This window comes from Myodes glareolus, chromosome 3 (genome assembly GCF_982192425.1).
Source record: "Myodes glareolus chromosome 3, mMyoGla1.1, whole genome shotgun sequence".
Lineage (NCBI taxonomy): Eukaryota > Metazoa > Chordata > Mammalia > Rodentia > Cricetidae > Myodes > Myodes glareolus.
The window spans coordinates 69,598,052-69,616,763 of NC_142028.1; the positions used below are offsets into that span (position 1 = coordinate 69,598,052).

At 43.9% G+C, this 18,712-nt stretch overlaps 1 protein-coding gene across 1 annotated transcript in view; it reads right to left on the minus strand.

Moving 5' to 3' along the window:
• The window catches only part of Gnl2 (G protein nucleolar 2), a 27,078-nt gene extending 8,411 nt beyond the window's left edge, over positions 1–18,667 (minus strand). The window contains exons 1-9 of the mRNA XM_048434456.3: positions 18,495–18,667; positions 14,747–14,831; positions 13,733–13,827; positions 11,711–11,850; positions 8,551–8,735; positions 4,690–4,756; positions 3,780–3,938; positions 3,164–3,277; positions 916–1,044 (exon numbers count right to left, since the gene is read on the minus strand). Coding sequence (XP_048290413.3) covers positions 916–1,044; positions 3,164–3,277; positions 3,780–3,938; positions 4,690–4,756; positions 8,551–8,735; positions 11,711–11,850; positions 13,733–13,827; positions 14,747–14,831; positions 18,495–18,558 — 1,038 coding nt within the window. The 5' untranslated portion in view covers positions 18,559–18,667. The remainder of the gene's footprint in view (positions 1–915; positions 1,045–3,163; positions 3,278–3,779; positions 3,939–4,689; positions 4,757–8,550; positions 8,736–11,710; positions 11,851–13,732; positions 13,828–14,746; positions 14,832–18,494) is intronic.
• Positions 18,668–18,712: the final 45 nt, after the last annotated feature.

The following is an 18,712-nucleotide window of genomic DNA, read 5'->3' on the forward strand; positions in this document are numbered from 1 at the left end:
AAGTGTTGCCAGAGTCAAACACAAAAGCTTAACTTCACCCATCTATGATGTTACAATATAAAGTTAGAAAGGGGAGAAGGGAGGGCTGAAGAAAAGCAACACGCTGAACCATCGGGCCAGATTCTACCTTTCACTTAAGCCAAGCATGACACACTCCCACCAAGCACAAACTAGAATTCTAACGCTAAGAGTCTAAGTATAAGGCAGAGACAGGATTTCCATTCAATATTGTGCAAACCCACCAGTGACCCTCTCCAAGTCTTCAAAGTGCTCAGAAGCTGTTAGCCTTTTTGCCACTGACTTCCAAATACCAGAATCTACCTAAAGACTAAGTTTTTGTTCCTTTTTAACCAGGATGCCAAATATTCTTGGGTTGATTTTATCAAAGCAAAAGGTTAGAGTTAGGAGCTGGAAGGATGGCTCTGGTTTGGAGCACTTGCTGCTCTCATAGAGGACCCAGGTTCAGTTCCCAGCATCCACATGGCAGTTCACAACTGTCAGTTAACTCTAGTTCTTGGGGATCTGGTGCCCTCTCTGGCCTCTGTTGGCAACAGACATACGCATGCAGTGAACATGTATGCCAGGCCAAACACTTAAATACATAAAATAAATCTTAAAAAAAAAAGTTGGAGTGGCAATTTACATAAGACTTAAATATGGAGGACACCAACCAAATTCCACCACAGTCACCGACTAGCATACAAGGTATGCTCAATCTTGAGAAGCAGATGGGGACTAGGTGCTAGGTACACTACAGAACACCTGCCTTGCATGTGTGTGGTGTCCTGAGTTTGATCCCTAGTGCTGTCAGAGAAAGGAAGAGGACAGGAGGAAGGGGAGACCGAAGGAAGTTCTCCGTATCTTAAACAGTCGCATCTCCATAGACATACAACGCAGAGCAGAATTCATACGCACCTTTGTTTCTCCTGCAATGGGGGCCACATTGCAGACTTTCTTGGATCGTAATGTGTTTATCACAGAGCTCTTGCCTACATTTGGATAGCCAATGAACCCAACGCTGATTTGTTTCTTGTCTGTGTGCAACTGTGGAAAGAAAAGACTTCCCATCACATAATATGCAGTCATAGAATTCCATTAGGTCAGGCTGTGTTACTTGGCTAATGGAAGACTGCTTACTACAGTGCAGAGCACAACACAACTTGATGTGAAACTGAGAGAAGCCACGTCCTCAGGTATCCATGGAAAGCATCCTTGTTTTAGGTTAACAACATATAGATCAAAAACAGGAAGAGGGAGCTTGTGCATCCCCTCATCTTGGTGCAACACCAGGTACTAGAGAGACTAACAGATCCCCACCCAGGACATGCATGTCTGATCGCAGCCTCGGCTGCAGCAGCAGCAAAAGGCAAGTGTTCAGTCCCACCCAACTCTAACCACCAGACAATGAGATCAGCCCTCTAGCACCCTGCTCCCCCAGGGCTCCCAGACCTAAATCTACAAACTGCAAGATTCCCTTCTGGAGATACAAACCCAAGGAAAATGCCCATGTCCCTAATTAATATCAGCCTTCAGTGATATCTATCACCCAACAATCCCCACACCAAAAGAGACACCAAGAGTCTACCAAGGTTGTAGGAGCTTTAGCTTTCAATTTGATACCAGTTCTATGTTGTCCAGGTTTGTTTCAAACTCCTGAGCTAAAGAGATTTTTTTAGGGGGAGGAGGTTCCCTGTCTTTGAGTAGCTGAGATTAGAAGCTTGTGCCACTAGCCCAGCACAGTATTTGAAGGCAGACCCAGGCTGGGAGGAGCCAGTTCCCATGGGAGAAGAATAGCTGCAAAGTGGATTACCTGCCTGCCACTATCTATCTTTCTATCACGGTATCTGCCCGAATATTAAACATACGAAGAAACAACAGCAAAGAGACACAAACAGCAGAGGAGACAAAGACCTCTACCAGAGAGCTGCAGGGACAGCACCGAGTGGGCGGCATTTCAACCGCAACAGTGAACACCAAGGAGCAACCAGCCCAACACTGCTGTCCGCAGCACAGGGGAAGCAGGGGGAGCGGAAGACATGTGCAGGGAAGATTGACAGAAGAAACCTAATTGTGCTCAGCATCAGCAGACAACAGGAGGCCAAGGCAGAAAGACTGCTGCAAATTCCAGGCCAGTCTTGGCTACACAGTGAATATGAAGCCAGCCTGGATCACAGTGAGAACTGGTCTCAAAACGCCACAAAATAAAACCCTCCCCATAAAACAATGAGTTCGAAAGAGACAGGGAATATGCACGAGCACCACTTCGAACTGGACTTGTAGCTCAGTAGTAACAAGTTCTTATTAGCATGTCCACGGCTCTGGATTCAATGCCACCCCCCCAACACACCCACACACCCCAAGAAACCAATGAACCAACCAACCAAAATAAAAACACACACTCAACAACAACAACAAAAAAACCCTAGTCCTAAATGTTTAAGGCAGGAAACATTTAATAAGTATGTAAAACCATGGGGAAGAGTTGGGAAAATAAGAAATAAATCATAAGCATGCACTAATGGCACATAGGAAATACCAGAAATGATGGCTAAGACTCAAAAATTGCTTCTGGGAAATGAGGAAGGGTGGGACAAGAGCCTTGCCTTTTGTTAGCACCAGGCAGAAAGGAGGGATCTGGTTCCAGGATATTCCTGAAGTGATGGGGATCATAGAATATGAGGTTAGGCACCTATCCTCTGGCAAAGGCTGAATCACTAGGCATCAGGGATACGGCACAAAGGACAAGAGAGAAATGAGGAATCATCTCAGACCCCTCAGACTCCACATGGCCTGTGAATTTTTATACCTCTAAACAGTAAGAGCCAACAACTTGCAGTTTTGAGACAGATTTCATTATGAAGCCCATACCAGCTTCAAACTTTTTGTCTGTTTGTTTGAGACAGGGTTTCTCTATAGCTTTGGAACCTGTCCTGGAACTCACTCTGTAGGCCAGGCTGGCCTTGAACTCACAGAGATCCGCCTGCCTCTGTGTGTTGGGATTAAAGGCATGCGTCATCACCTAACCACGCCTGGCCTGGCTTCAAGTTTTTGATCCTCCTGCCTTAACCTCCCAGATGCTGACCTGAAGTTAGCAACTTTGGACACCCAAGCCAGCCCCTCAAATAAACTCAGCTATACAACTACAGCAGAAGTAGCCCCCTACCTTCCCAAACTGCCGCAGAAGCTGAATGAATGCTCCTTTTCCAAAGGGGTTGGTGAGACTCGCATGGAAAGCAAGTGTTGGGTAGTCCTGGGAAAGCACAGCGACCCATCGTTTCTAAGGGAAAAGAAAATATGCTGGTAAATTACAGTTTGTTTGTTTACAATATTTGGAAGAATCTGAGCTGGAATTACTGGATGGCTTCAAATAGTGTTGCCTAAGGGAACAACAGCTGTAATTCTTTGAGATGTTCTTTCAAGTATGACAGTTAGTGCTTTGTCTTTCGTCTAACAACTGACTGCAAAACAATATTCCAGAAAAGCTATCATGACTACCAAATGCAATTAATGGAACACAATGGGGAAGCAGCTAGTGACTGGCAATTGCCTCCACAGAGGGGACAGAAATTCCTGCAAGGCTGCCCCCAGTTCGAGGACAAAAGGTGGCTTTGCCCACCATGAGTGTACATATCAGCCCTCTTTTCATAAGAACGTGCCAATGACTACAATCCCAAGAATGCGACCTTTCAGAGCTGTGTCAAGAACCATGCACTGATGTGCAGTGAAAGGTTTGTCCTAGCTGCCTCTGCAGTGGGTTTTATGTTATAAGTTAAACTTACTGTTGCCCAAGTTGGAACAAGATCACACTTATTGAGTACAAAAATGAGATGTTTCCAGGGTTTTTCCTTTTTCAGGTAAGCTTCGATGTGAGGGGAACGAGTACCCATTGGATCTCTAGCGTCAAGCACTTGAACTACAACATCTGATGAGTCAATCACCTATAAATCAAAGAGGCAGAAATGGTTGGTTACAGTAATACAAAATGAAGGGGGACATTTGAGGGAACCCAAAGGAAGAAAATGGCATTTAGAGGCAACTGCAAATAGTCTACTGAGGAGAGTGGGTGTGTGACATCCAGTCTCAATGCCCAATGAGCAGAATTCCAAAGTTTTTCTTTCTAAGAATATACAAAACTTGTCAGATTTCAAACAGGAAAGATAACTTAGAGCAAATCCACCTGACTCACAAGTACTAGGTATACGAGGTAGGTATGAGTTTGGGTATTTTACAGAAAATTAAATCTGCTTAGTTTACCTTTATGGTACTAGTTTTCTATTATGGATGTCTAATTACACGGCCGTGCTCGGAACTCCTAATAACACTATTCAGCCAGTTCAAAAGCACTAGGTCAGCACTCAGGAGTATGCTCCTTTCTTCCCTTCCAGACGTGTGCTCTCCCTTGCAGACTAGACAGTGAGGCTGAATATCCTACAATTCTTATGTTGCACTAACCACGTGGGGCATCACCCTAACAGGTAATCTACAGAAGACTCACAGGCAACACAGAACACAAGTGCTCTTCCTTTCAAGCACTGTGATCATATGCCGGAGGCCATCACACTTCTTCACAGAGTGAAGAGGATGAAGCCAGCAGCAGAGCGGTGTTTCCTTTGAGAGCTTCAGCTGTCAGTCAATGCCTGCAAACTCATAAATTGGAAGGAGTCACCCAGGGAATATCACGAGTCTTACCTTGTAGAGCTCTCCCCATATTCTTTTCGACTGTCCCTTTTTATATATCTCTTCTTGAGCTTCATTTCTAGGGAAGAAAGGACCGGAAATGAGCAACTGAAGCATTATCAAGATTAAAAGGAAACGGTGGTGGTTCATATCTATAATCCCAGCACTCAAGAGGCAGAAGAGGAGCTCTGTGGTCTGACAACTTGGTCTGCACGGTTAATTCCAAGCCAGCAAGGAATGCATAAGACTCTGCCTCAAAAATGCAAATATACACACATACACAACAACAACCAAAACACAAAAAAGCCCAAAATATACCAAAGGAAAGAATACCTAAGATGATGCACAGTCGGCTTTAAGAAGGAAGGACGGTGCCAGGAGTGGTGCGCACACCTTTAATTCTAGCACCATGAAAGCAGAGGCAGGACAAGCTCTGTGAATTTCAGGCCAGCCAGGGTTACACAGTGAGACCCTGTATCAAAAGGTTGGTAAAAAGCCGGGCGGTGGTAGTGCACACCTTTAATCCCAGCACTCGGGAGGCAGAGGCAGGCGAATCCTTGTGAGTTCGAGGCCAGCCTGGTCTACAAGAGTTCCAGGACAGGCACCAAAAACAACAGAGAAACCCTGTCTCGAAAAATCAAAAAAAAAAAAAAAAAAAAAAAAAAGGTTGGTAAAGGTAGGGGCTGAAGATGACTCAACAGTTAAAACCGCTTACTGCTCTCGCTGAGGACCTGAGTTCATTTCCTAGCACACATATGGCTGGCTCACAACTGTCTGTTACTCCAGTCCTGAAAGATCTGAAACCTTTTCCTGGCCTCTGCACACACGTGGTCCATACACTTATGTGCCAGCAAAACACACTAAGATAATAAAATCAATCAATCAAAACAAACAACTCCCCCCAAAACATTAAACACACATATTTAAAAAATAAACACACATAATTAAAGAAATAATAAAAATTAAAAACCACAAAAAGAATGCTACTAAAAAATAAATAAAAAGAAGGACATTATGCCATACTGTCACGAGACTGAGTGACCCTTGATGGTATCATGCCACAGGAAATAAGCCAAACAAAAGGATAAACAATGTGTGATTTCCTTCATCCATACATAGTCTTGTCAAACTAGGGTGATGAGAATTCAGAGCTGACAGTGATATGGCTGGGCACCAATGCAAATTCTATGCCACATGTATGTTACTACAATAAAAAAATAAGTAAATAAAAAGGGAAAGGGCACAGCTGTAGTTAGACACTGTCACCAGGAATTAAGAAGGGCACAGCAGGACCTGTGTCACAACCTACACTTCACAGCTCTCGAAAGAGGCACTTTTTTGGATAAAGTTTCTAATTGCTTACTTACTAGCCTCAAGGACATTTATTTAAGAAAAATGAAACAAAAATAGTCTGTCCTCCCCAATTATCTACTCTACCCTTTAAAGGAAGACAACAGCAAAGCCAACAAAAAAGTTCAAATATTGGCCAGTGAGATGTCTGAGTAAAGATGCTTGCTGTTAAGTCTGACAATCTGAGTCTGATCCCTGGTGGAAGAACCGACTCTCACAAGTTGTCCTCTGACCACACATGTATACTGTGGCACACATGTATATGTACATACAAACAAATAATAATTAAATAAAAAAGTTAAGTCAGGCAGTGGTGGCACATGTCTTTAATCCCAGCACTCAGGAAACAGAGGCAGGTGGATCTCTGTGAGTTTGAGGCTAGCCTGGTCTACAGAGCAAGTTCAAGGTCATGCAAAACTGTTACACAGAGAAACTCTGTCTTGAAACAAACAAACAAACAACAAAAAAAAAACAGACCAAAAAACACCAATAACAACAAGAAAAAAGCTAGGCATGGTGGAATGTGCCTGTAATCTCAGCACAGGGAAAGGCATAGGCAGGAAGATCTCTGAAGCTTGCTAGTCAGCTAGTCTAAGCAACCAGCAAGTTCCAGGTACAAGGGAAACTGTCTCAAAAAAAAAAAGAACCCCACAACAACAAAAAAAACAAGGTGAAGGGCAATAGAAGATACCTGCGGGCTGGAGAGATGGCTCAGGAAAGAAGAGCACTGGCTGCTCTTCCAGAGGACCCAGGTTCAATTCCTAGTATCCACATGGTAGCTCACAACTGTCTTTAAATTCTAGTTCCAGGGGCTCCAATGCCCTCTTCTGGCCTCTATGGGTACCAAGAACATACTTGGTGCACACATACGGACATGCAAAATACCATACACACATAAAATTTTTTTAAAAGGTTGACCTTTCAAGTTGACCTCTCTCTGTCCAAGTGCACAGGCACACCCCTCCACATGAACATAAAGAGTCAAGTAATTCTAATAAACGAATATGCTACTTCTCTCTGTTTGGTCTCAGATGGCCTGCTCTTTTCTCTACTGAGATGGGATGGCAAGAGCAATGAGGTGACACCATCATAATCTTCACATTTCTGTGAGACAGCCAAACCTGTCCGCACATCGTTACAGGGATGTGGGGAGAACAAGAGTCCTCTAGCACTGCCTAAGAGAAACTAAGGCTGTCTACAGGACAAGGTGGCAGCTGCCTATCAAAAGTACGCACACCCTTTGATTTGATATCATGACTTGTCAATCAGTAATCCTTTTTGGTTTTGTTTTGTTTCTTCATTTGTTTTGTGAGGTAGGGACTCACTATGTAGCTCTGGCTGTTCTGGAACTCGCTATGTAGACCAGGTAGTCTCAAACTCACAGAGATCCACCTGCCTCTGCCTCCTAGGTGCTGGGGGATTAAATGTGTGTGCCACTATGCCTTGTTTGTCTCTCAATAATCCTTAGGAATGAGGAAGTCTCAGTGTCACTGATGACCATTGGAGAACCTAGAAACAGTACAACTATCCAATTAACAAAGCGTGCCACAGTGAAAGTCGACTGAAAAAGGTATATTTGTAAATAAAAAATTACTATAGCTAGATGTGGTGGCTCACGCTTTTAAGACTAGCACTTGGGAGGCAGAGTAGGAGGATCTCTGTGAGTTTGAGGCTATGTAATAACTCTACATAGTGAGTTCCAGGTCAGTCAAGGCTAAATAGCGGACTCTATCTCATGAAAGAGGTGTTGCGGGGAATCCTGATGGGTGATTTGCCATCTTTAGCATATGACTCCCCACAAGACTGAAGAAAGCTTACGATCCTTCCTCTCCTTTCCCTCTTCCTCTCCCAAACAATATAAAATGAAAATAAAAACTCACTACACAAAGTAGGACACATACATATGAAAATGCCATAAAGAAAACCATTACTGTGTGTGACAATTTAAAAATAAGCTGAGGACGGCAAGATGGCTTAGTGTGTAAAAATGGTCGCTGTAAGCCCAACAACCCGAGTCGGATCCCTAGGGCCCACATGGAGAAGGAGGGAATCAACTCCTCTGACCTCCTTATTGTGGCACTCATACACCAACACAGGCATACACAAAATAAAAAGAAACAAATTTTAACAAACGAGTAAACCCCGAAACCTTTATATAGGTTCATCACATTTTCATATTATCTTTGAAAGGTCATAGAAAAAGATCAACCATATAGCCGCAGTGGTCTAGAGACCCAGGAAACCAGAGTCAATCTCCAACTTAACTACATTCTGTAATTTTCGAATGGCAGTGTACACCACTGACTTACAGAAGAAGAAAACATCATTCCTTTTTCCTTGGGAGTGAAGAGCAGTATGCGGTGATGAAGCCATGTGGAATTATTTTTGGTCTGGCCTCCACTGTACTGACGCCTCTAGTCTGAGGAAACTACTTGTGAGCGCCACTACCACGCCCCACAGCAGCACAAAGGGCCCAGAGAAGATATCCTGTAGCTAGCACAGCAGCAAGGATCAAATGCGTACCTTACACCAGTGTCCTCCGTCACCAAATCACGGTCCTTGCCCTGGTCATAGCTCTCAGTGGACATTTCAGCATTTTCTAGAAGGGACTGCATATCACTTGCAAACAAGTTTGGCCGCTTTCTCTGTGACTTTGGACCAAATGTACTTTCAAAACTTTCAGTATCAAGAATGTGAACCTTTGCATTCTGAAGACAAAGAAGAAGCACAGGTAAGATGTAGGAAAACACTGAGCACAAAGCTAAAACCACCCGGGGAAAGGGAAAGGTGTCTGCACTTATTTTTTCCAGACCACACCAAAACCCAGGAGAGCAAAGACCCAGTATGTATTTAAATCTGCAATGCTTGTTTAAATTGCACAAGGGCTTCTTCTTTTCTGCAATGCTATGAGTTTCCCCGCAGGAATCTAAAGGCAATACAGACACCGAGTATGAACAGCCAAGTGAGACTTGCCAAACTCTGCTTTCCTTCCCCATCACAGCCTCCAGTCAAACGTAATCAGGGCTACAAAGATGAAAATTAACCCATCTTTTCTGACCCTTCTTTGGAGCTTTCAAACAAGGTGCATAAAATTCGTCAAATTCACAGGTTTTGTCAAGGACAATCAGTCAAATTTGTGTTTTTTTCTTTTTTAAACTAACTGTAAATGTCAACTTTTTCTTGGAAATTAATTTCTCTCATGGCTAAAAGGAATTGCTTGTTTTAGAAGATGCATTTTAGTTTCAGATAACATTCTCCCTAATTTAGGTAACGTTTTTATTAAATGCACATGGAAACTCTTCAGATGAAAAACATCTAGCAAAAGTCCAAAATAATAGGTTAGATGTGATAAAGGAATCTGATACTAACTAGAACTTGATGCGCCTGTAAAGAAGTTACAGGCATAGGAATTCTTGAAGCAGGATAAAAGTCCAAGATTGAGTTAGGATCTCCCACATATCAGAATGTTAAGAGCCTGCAGAGACTTCTTTAAAACAAAACAAAAACACACCTTCTTCCCCTTAGTACAAAGCCCTGGTAAGGACCAGCTAGGAAAGTCCAGAGTGATGCAGCAGCCCATGCCTTCCTAACATCCACCAACCCCCAACTTTCTCTGGTCTTTCAGTGGCCACATTTACTTTCTACCTGAGGGACCACCCACAAGGAAAACAGCACTTTCTGTGGCGATGTGTTCTAAAGTCAGTATGCGTGGGCTGGGGAGAGGGCTCACTCAGTAAAGCCAGTTTACCTCTGGAAGGCATGTAAAAAACTATGTAGAAGATGCATTGTAGGGGTGGAGAGATGGCTCAGTGGGTAAGAGCCCTCTTCCATAGCACCTGGGTTCAATTCCCAGCATTCACAAGGTACTAGCAACTGTCTGTAACTCCTGTTCCAAGGGATCTGACAAACTTGCAGGCAAAACACCAGTAAATAAAATAAAAATAAATTCCTGCAAAAAAAAAATTATAAAAGAAAAAAAAGACGCAGTGGTGTGAATTTGTAATTGCAGGAAGAGTACACAGTACATCAGAAACAATAGCAACCCTGCCTCACAAGACTGAATAAAGGTGAGAATCCAGTTCTGAAAGTTGCCTAACAGCACACGCACGAGTACATACAAAATCAATATCAATTTTTAAAACAAGTATGAGCAAAAATATCCTTAGGGAACTCCTAACTAGGCTGGAGAGATGGCTTAGCAATTTAGAACACATACTACTCTTCCAGAGGACCCGAGTTCAATTTCCAGCACCCACATCACATGGCTCCTAACTCTAATACCAAGGGATGTGAAACCTCTAGCCCCCGAGGGCACCTGTATTCACATGCACACACACATCACACACACAATCTTATACCTATGAAACCACGTCTTGAAAAACTAAAACAAAACAAAACAAACCCAAAATAACAACAACAACAACAAAAACCAACAATAACAACAAAAACACAAGCAAGCTGCCTCCTATGACTGAAGGTTCCTTCGTTCCACACATCAGATATCTGAGCTAGGAACAACTGGAACAAGCAACAAAGCAATAAATTCACAATAGAATCTCTGTTCTTCCCAGAAATGGGATTCAATAGTTGGTTAGAAGATGGCTTTAGGGAGAAGAGACAAAGAGAACAAGGGAAATGAGCAACTTGTCTGTGGTTCATGAATTACGCTCATATGTTTCCCTGAAAGAAAACAGTCACTCCACTAATAGGTGCCATTCTTCTAGCCCGTCATAAAACAGAACATAATTGACAAAACCTGAGGCAATAGGCAGCTTTGCTTTTGATTTCTGTTCTCTAAGTAAACACTTTTCTTTGAACTGTTTAATCCTTGTATGCATGTCAGTGTTTTCCTCCCCTCCTCAGACTGGCACTGAAGCATGTGCATTGGCTGTTTCTGGGAATTATTCAACGCAAGTTAAAATGTGCAGGCAAACATTAGGCCACTTCTTTGTTCTGTGCGAACTCATTCTGCTCAGGCCAGACTCAGCCCTTACTGTACAAAACTCCAGTGAACAACAACCTTTGCTTCAGCTGAAACCACCTCCAAGATTTCACAAAGGCCGAGAAGCATAAAACACTGAAGGACTCCTTCCATCTCAGCCTTCATTCTACATCTCCCCAGAGATGATGAGCTATCACTGCCAATCCCAGGGGCCTCCTAGCCAGTCTGGCCAACTTAGTAGGTTCCAGGCTGGTGAAAAAACCTGCCTCAAAAAGCAAAAAAGGGAAGGCAGGTAGTGCTCAGGCTGTCTCCGGTCTCTACAAGCACATGCGAAGGCATGCATGCATACACACAGGTAACATTCCTAACAGCAATCACTTCTTTAGCCTTATTAGCAGGGTGCTGCATGCTCACTGGGCCATCCACAGGTGCTTCAGGTGTATCCAAACATGAAAAGAGGCACATTCTCTTTATGGCAGGGAAGTTAAGATTCATGGAGAAAGGTAACAGGATAGAGAAGGGGATGAGTGAAGACCGAAACTCAAGTCTGGTTGCAAAGTCTCGTTTGGAGTCACGCAGCACTGCACCTCCTGGGCCAGACTCAATCCATACAGAGAGTGGCTAAGGAGAGAGCCAAGTCTCATAGTTTCCTCTGCTGCCCATGAAAGCCGAAGACAAACAGAGGTATCTGCTCAGAGCTGGTCCACAAAACCCTACCACCAACACGGCGCTTCATCTTACATGAGGCTGGATTCGATCACGCAGAAGAGACATCGGTAACTTGCTTTGTTTCATGACAACTTTGTATGGATCCTTCATAACTTTATCCATTTCTTCTTGAAATTTTTGTAATGATGCCTGCTTGATCACACGAGTGTTTCCTATTTCACAGATAAAAATATTGCCATTTAATAAGGAATTGGTTTTGCCTCTGCCCTCATCTTCTCAATGACGTGGAGAAGGCAAGATGATAGGTCATTCTGAACTACTCAAGCGCCTGCACATCCAGCCACTTCTTTGCCACTTATGAAAAGGGGGTAATGGGCCTCTCTTGTACTCGCACACTAGGAATTCACCCACCAACTCAGACACATAACGGGTTTCAACAGTTTCCCAAGCCCAACTTCCTGATTGGATGAAACCAAAAATTAAACAACTGAATGGAACTGAGATCTGACAAATGTCTTAGTTCCTGCCAGTCCTGGCAAAGAAATCTGGAGCCAATCGCAGCTGATCATTCACAGAGACAGAGAAGAAACCCCAAAACTCAGGAGTTAAGAGAGCTCGAAGGGACTGCTAAGATATTCAGGACATCTACAAGGAGACAATGGCGTCTGGAGAACGCCAGACTTCTGCGGTTAAAGAAAGCATTCAGGTCCATACAGCACATGCAGACACAAGCGTCAAGCACTCACACTATTTGCCAGGCACTATGTAAGCACGTCACATGGATTTCTTCTTATATTGATTTATGATGGGGAGGATCACAGCCCTGGTGTGATAAGAGGACAACTTGCAAGAGTTACTGATGTCCTTTCCTCCTTCCATTATGTGGCTTCCAGAGACAACTCAGGTAAGTTCGAGGGTAACCATCTTTACCACTGAGCTATCTCACTAGCCACTCCCGCTTTTCTTGAGCGAAGATTTCATGTAGTTCAGGCTAGCCTTGAATTTCTGATTCTCCTGCCTCCATCTCCCAAGTGTTAGAATTATAGATGTGCTCCACTACAACCATCTTGAGATGGTACCTTTCTTATCCCCATTTTAGAAATTAGGAAATTAAGAGACCGAGACTTAATAACTTGCCTCCAGTCACACACACAATTTGATTCCAAATTCAGATACTCTGGACCTGGAGTCCCAGTACTCAGCTCCATGATAAACAACCCCTCCACAGCCTTCTCTGGCATTCATATACATCAATATTTACTTCCTTGGTGGTGATGAGGGTAGCCCCTAGGACTGTGTATTCCAGGTAAGCACTCTCCCCTGAGCTCCTCCTGACTCTTTGGACTCTTTCTGTTTCAGTTCTTAGGGGGGACAGCCCATCAAAAGGCATTAAACAGAGTGTAACAGGCAAGGGTCACCTGCACCTAGCACAGGGGTCAGAGGCCAGGCAAACAATGACTATCTCCACATTACAGTGGAGAGCAGGAATTCCTAAAGAAGCTTCAATCCCCGTGACTGGAGAAACTCTCTTCACTACTTCAAGGACCAATAAAGGCATCACCCTGCTGCAAGGCAAATGGAGCAGAGCACCTGCAAAGCCACTTCTTGTGCAACCATCTCCCAGGTAACTAGAAACGAAGAGGTGAATGGTCCCAGGTCTGCAGACACTTTTTGTTTTGTTTTGTTTTGTTTTTCAAGACAGGGTTTCTCTGTAGCTTTGGAGCCTGTCCTGGAACTAGCTCTTGTAGAACAGGCTGGCCTTGAACTCACAGAGATCTGCCTGCCTCTGCCTCCTGAGTGCTAGGATTAAAGGTGTGCGCCACTGCGGCCCAGCTCTGCAGATGCTATGAGGAAGGTGTTATCTGCCTCTGTGGTCTCGAGGGCCCACTTCTGACTAAGAATGAGTGCTCTTCCAAAGGAACAGGTGAGGAGCCCACCACTCTCTCAGCTCTCTTCCCACTATGGGTATTCTTTATTTCCCTTTTAGAGCCCTTGGCAGTCTCACTCACCGAAAACTTCTTTTGGACATTTCAGCGTTTGAGACTTTTTCATGCGACATACATTTGTAGAGCAGAGATACGGGATGATACTTACCAAACCATTTAATATTTGGCTCCACTCGTGCCACTGTGCCAGAAGCCACAGTTGACTGATACTGCAGTGGCTTAATCACTTTACCACGATTGTTCCTAAATTGAGGAAATAACAGATTTGGGTTGACGACAGAAGAAAGGCAGCAACAGCACAGGCTGGCGTACAGAACATGCTTTCCATCCAGAGGACTGGGGGGGGGGGGTTTAGATGATCATGAAATACAGACTCAGTAAACAAAAAGTCTTTCTACATTTGAAACAGATTGCCCAAAAGCCGTTTAACCTCTTGCAACAGAGCACGTAATGATTTCTGCTAGATGAGTAACAATGCCGATGTTTAAAAATCCATTTACTGTTTGTTTGCTTTTTTAAAAAAAAAATCACATACTTGAGTTTTTTTGGTAATTATTTAAAGGCTGGTTTAAATGAATTTTAAGTAGAGGATGATTTATCCTGGAACTCAAAATTCTAAAACAAACTGCAAAGTAGGCGACAAAGGCAGGTTAGGTTACTGACGTTTGTGTTTTACACACAACTTTTAGAAGAAATGAATCTAATTACCAAACAAATTAAAACCAGCTAGCAAAATGCCACTCTCAGCAAGTCCCTGGAGTGGAGGCTGCCTCAGCAGAACTCTGGGCTGTCAAGAGCATCCCAGTGCCACAATGCTGTGATCTGAAGTCTGGCTCTAAAAGTCGAGTTTCCTGGCAGTTTTCAAAGTAGTCTATACACTCTGTACTTGTATCTGATGGGTATTTAATTGAGATTTGACACGGCACTGTTGGAGATCAGCATGTGAGGAACAGGATGACCACTTGCCGGGAAGTGTTAGGAAACAACCACCGCTTCACCATCTACTACCCCGCCTTTAACTGTGCTATCAAAGCCATCCCCATAGGAAATGACGTCCTGCTCCTATTTGGAGAAAGTAGGGGTGGGAACAAGCGGTGATTAAGTCTCAGTTTTAAATCCAGGGCATAAACAAAAGGAAAGGTTGGCCATGCCCAACGCTCACCTGCGCTCCTTTTGCCTGTACATATTCAGGCGCCGAATTGTGGCACGGTCCCTCATGTTTTGGCCTCCAGCTCCCTGTACTCGATCTAGAAACAGACAATAAACCATTTGATAACCAACAATTGGTTAAGTATAGTCATTGTTTAAAACACACCGAACAGCTTACTCAACTAGCCAAGCTAACTTCGTCAAAGAATGTCTCTCTCTGCATGCTGCTCCAATAAATGACTATGAGAATGTGGTAAGACAAGGCTATAGACTTCTGAAAGAATGGGATGCAGTTATCACCAGTTTTCATTTTGGCACTGGCTCCTTGCTGTCCCCACTACTGGCCTCATCTCAATCCACACAACAGCCATATAAGGAGATGTCATACTGACGTTATGTGCTACAGACTAAGAAAGTGAGACACAGTGAGTGGTCATGCTGTGCCAGAGTCATACGGTTGCTAATCAGCACAGCCAGAATTTAAACACAAGCATCTGATCAGCCTGTGCTCTCAACCACAAAGGATAGGTCTAGGTCTCAGTTAACAAATAAATAAAATAAAACAACAACAACAAAACAATAGGGACTGGGGTGATGGCTCAGTATTTAAAGCACTGGTTTTTCTTATAGAGGACAAAGGTTTAGTTCCCAACACCCATGTGACAGCTGACAACCCAGGTCTAGGGGACTCAACACCCTTTTCAGACCTCTGCAGGCCCCAGGCACACACAATGATGTGTGTGTGCGTGTGTGTGCGTGCGCGTGCAAGCAGGCAAAACACAAATACACATAAAATAATCTTTAAAAGTATAGTTGGAGTATTGGCAAAACTGAGAAAAGAAAAAAAAAACTACACAGAGCCAATCTTCAAAGAATCATCCTGCAGCCAGCATGCATTCTCCAGACCCTGTCTTTTTGATTGTTTGAGACAGGGTCTCTCAATGTAGCCTCACTGGCCTCAGACTAACAGAGATCAGTCTGCCTCTGCCTCTCAAGTACAGGAATTAACGAAGTGAATTACCAGTCTGCACACACACACACCCGGCGCCCCCCCCCCTTTTTTGTTCTCCAAGACAAGATTTTTCTGTTTTCCCTTGAACTCACTCTGTAGACCAGGCTGGCATCAAACTCAGAGATCCACCTGCCTCTGCCTCCTCTGCTGGGATTAAAGGTGTGCGTCACCACCGCCCAGCTACCCTCTCTTAAATAAGGACTTTGAAGACCAACCCGAGCAGCAGCATAGAGCAGCCTCACAAGGCAACTTCATAGCACGCTGAGGCACATTTATCTAAATACTTCATTAAACTCAATATTTCAATTTGGGGAACTTATTCTTCCCATTTTACCTTGCCTTGCCCCAGAATAAAAAAAGTATCTGTGACCGGACAGTGGTGGTACATGCCTTTAATCCCAGCACTTGGAAAGTAGAGGCAGGTGGGTATCTATCAGTTCGAGGCCAGCCTGGTCTACAAAGCGATTTCCAGGACAGCCAGGACTGCTACACAGAAAAACCCTACCTTGAAAAACAAAAACAAAACCAAAAAGAAAGAAAGGATGGATGGATGGATGGATGGATAGATGAAAGGAAGGAAGGAAGGAAGGAAGGAAGGAAGGAAGGAAGGAAGGAAGGAAGGAAGGAAGGAGAAAGAAAAAGAAAATATCTATGGTAAAACAGACTTTGGAGTATCAAACATCAAAAATTTCTTTAAAGAAAAGAATATAGCTCTGGATGGCCTGAAACTCACTCTATAGACCAGGCTAGTCTAGAACTCAGAGATTCTGCCTCCCAAGTGCTGGGTTTAAAGGTGTGCGCCACCACTGCCCTGTGTAAATAAATATTTTCAAAAGAAATATTCTAGTTGGAGACATGGGGGGGTTTAGAAAAACAGCACTGACTGCTTTTCTAGAGGACCCAAGTTCAATTGCTAGCACCCACAAAACAGTTCACAACTATCTGTAACTCTAAGATCTGATACCCTCACACAGACTTACAAGCAGGTTAAACACCAATGCGCGCAAAATAAAAACAAATAAATTTTAAAAAGACAAAGAACTATTTGTAGTCTTAAAGGTCAAGAAATGATGCTTTTTTAAAAAAATTGGGTTATATTCCACATAAATTATGGTTTATATGCTGATATCTGAAGCTTCTGGGTTTAGAAGCTGTGTATCTAGAAACCCTCTTTTTGAACACATAGTTAGCTCTCCTATTCTAAATTGTTAATAATTCTATCCATTTATACTTTATGTATGAGTGCCCTGCCCAAATATCTGTGTAACAAATGTACACAGTGTCAGGTGTTAGATCCCTTAGAACTGGATTACAGACGGCTGTCAGTATCACGGGTGCTGGAAATCACACCCAAATGTACACAGTGTCAGGTGTTAGATCCCTTAGAACTGGATTACAGACGCTGTCAGTATCACGGGTGCTGGAAATCACACCCAGGTTCTCTGCAGGAGCAGCCAGCGCTCTTAACCCCTGAGCCATCTCTCCAGCCCCTCATCTAAATTTTAAGAGAAAACCCAAAATAAAACTAAATTACTAGAACTCTTTATTGAGAAGTACATGCACGCACACGCGCGTGTGTATACACACACATACACACACACACACACACACACACACACACACACACACACACCTGGCTCTGGGCCCTTTTGCTGACTACCTCTTTCTACTCATCCCTAAGGCTCACATCTGTATTTTAAAATTATTGATGAACTTAAACTCTCCTTAAAAACAACATCAAACAAATGGCCAACCAATCCTAAGTATGTTTTCCAAATAAATGGTATTATATGACTAAATACCTTTATGAAAGACAGCAAAATAAGGCAGCAACTTTAAACTTTTGTATATTTCCATTTAGTATTACTACATGAACAGTGTGTCTGTGTTTTTTTTTTAAAGTATATGTATGTATGTGAGTATATGCATGTTGGTGTAGATGTCTTGAAGGCCTGAGGCATCACACACCCCTTGGAGCTGAAGTAACAGGCAGTTGAGAGCCAATTGAACTAGGTGCTGGGAACTGAACTCTGGTCCTCCTGCAAGAACAGCGTGAGTGAGCTCTTAATCTCCCAGTGGTCTTTCCAGCCTTGTTGAGTGCCTTTATAATTCTAAGGCCTTAATTATGCAAATTGAAAGAAAATACTGAGATCAGCTATCCTTGCAGCTCCATGAAGACAAGAGCATATCTAAACTTTTTATTTATTTATTTTTTTAGTTTGAGACAGACTTTCACTATGTAGACCAGGTTGACTTGGAACTCATTGAGCTATGCCTGCTCTGCCTTCCCAGTGTTAAACACCCGTACTAAAATCATCGTCATATTTATCTGCAGGGTTATGAAACATCTGCCTATGAAACATCTGTATCAAGAGCCAATGCTACCATCTATCACTTAATAGTCAAAGCCAACGTGGCACGAATGTAATGGTCAAGGGTAAAAGGTCCCCTGGGTCAACCTACTCCACTTTGTGTTTTCAGAGTCTGTGCCCTGAAGCCCAGGCACCCTCGAACTCGCGATGCACCTGCCGAGGGCTGGGATGACAGGCGTGTGCCAGGACTCCAGGCTCCTCGTCCACTTTTCACCTGCCTTTCTCTATACCTCAGCCTGAGAGGCCGCAGACCTGCCAGAGGCTGGCATGACGCGTGCCCCGACTCTGGAGTGGGTGCCCACACCCCGGGCTCGCCACCCAGGCCGGGCCTTCCTCCCCCGGGTTCCCGTGGCCTAGATCCGCCCAGCCCGCCGTACCCGGGTTGGTGCTGGCTGACGACCGATTGACGGTGCTCCGTCCTTTGTACTTGGGCTTCACCATCCTGGCGACAGTACCCCACTCTGCTACACGCGGGGTGAGCACTTCAGAACTTCCCTGCCGGAAAGGCGACCTACGTGAAACACGTTGGGCCCCGAACGCGGGTGACGTCACTTCCGCTCGCGCCACGCGCGGCCCAGAACGACTTCCTGAGAAC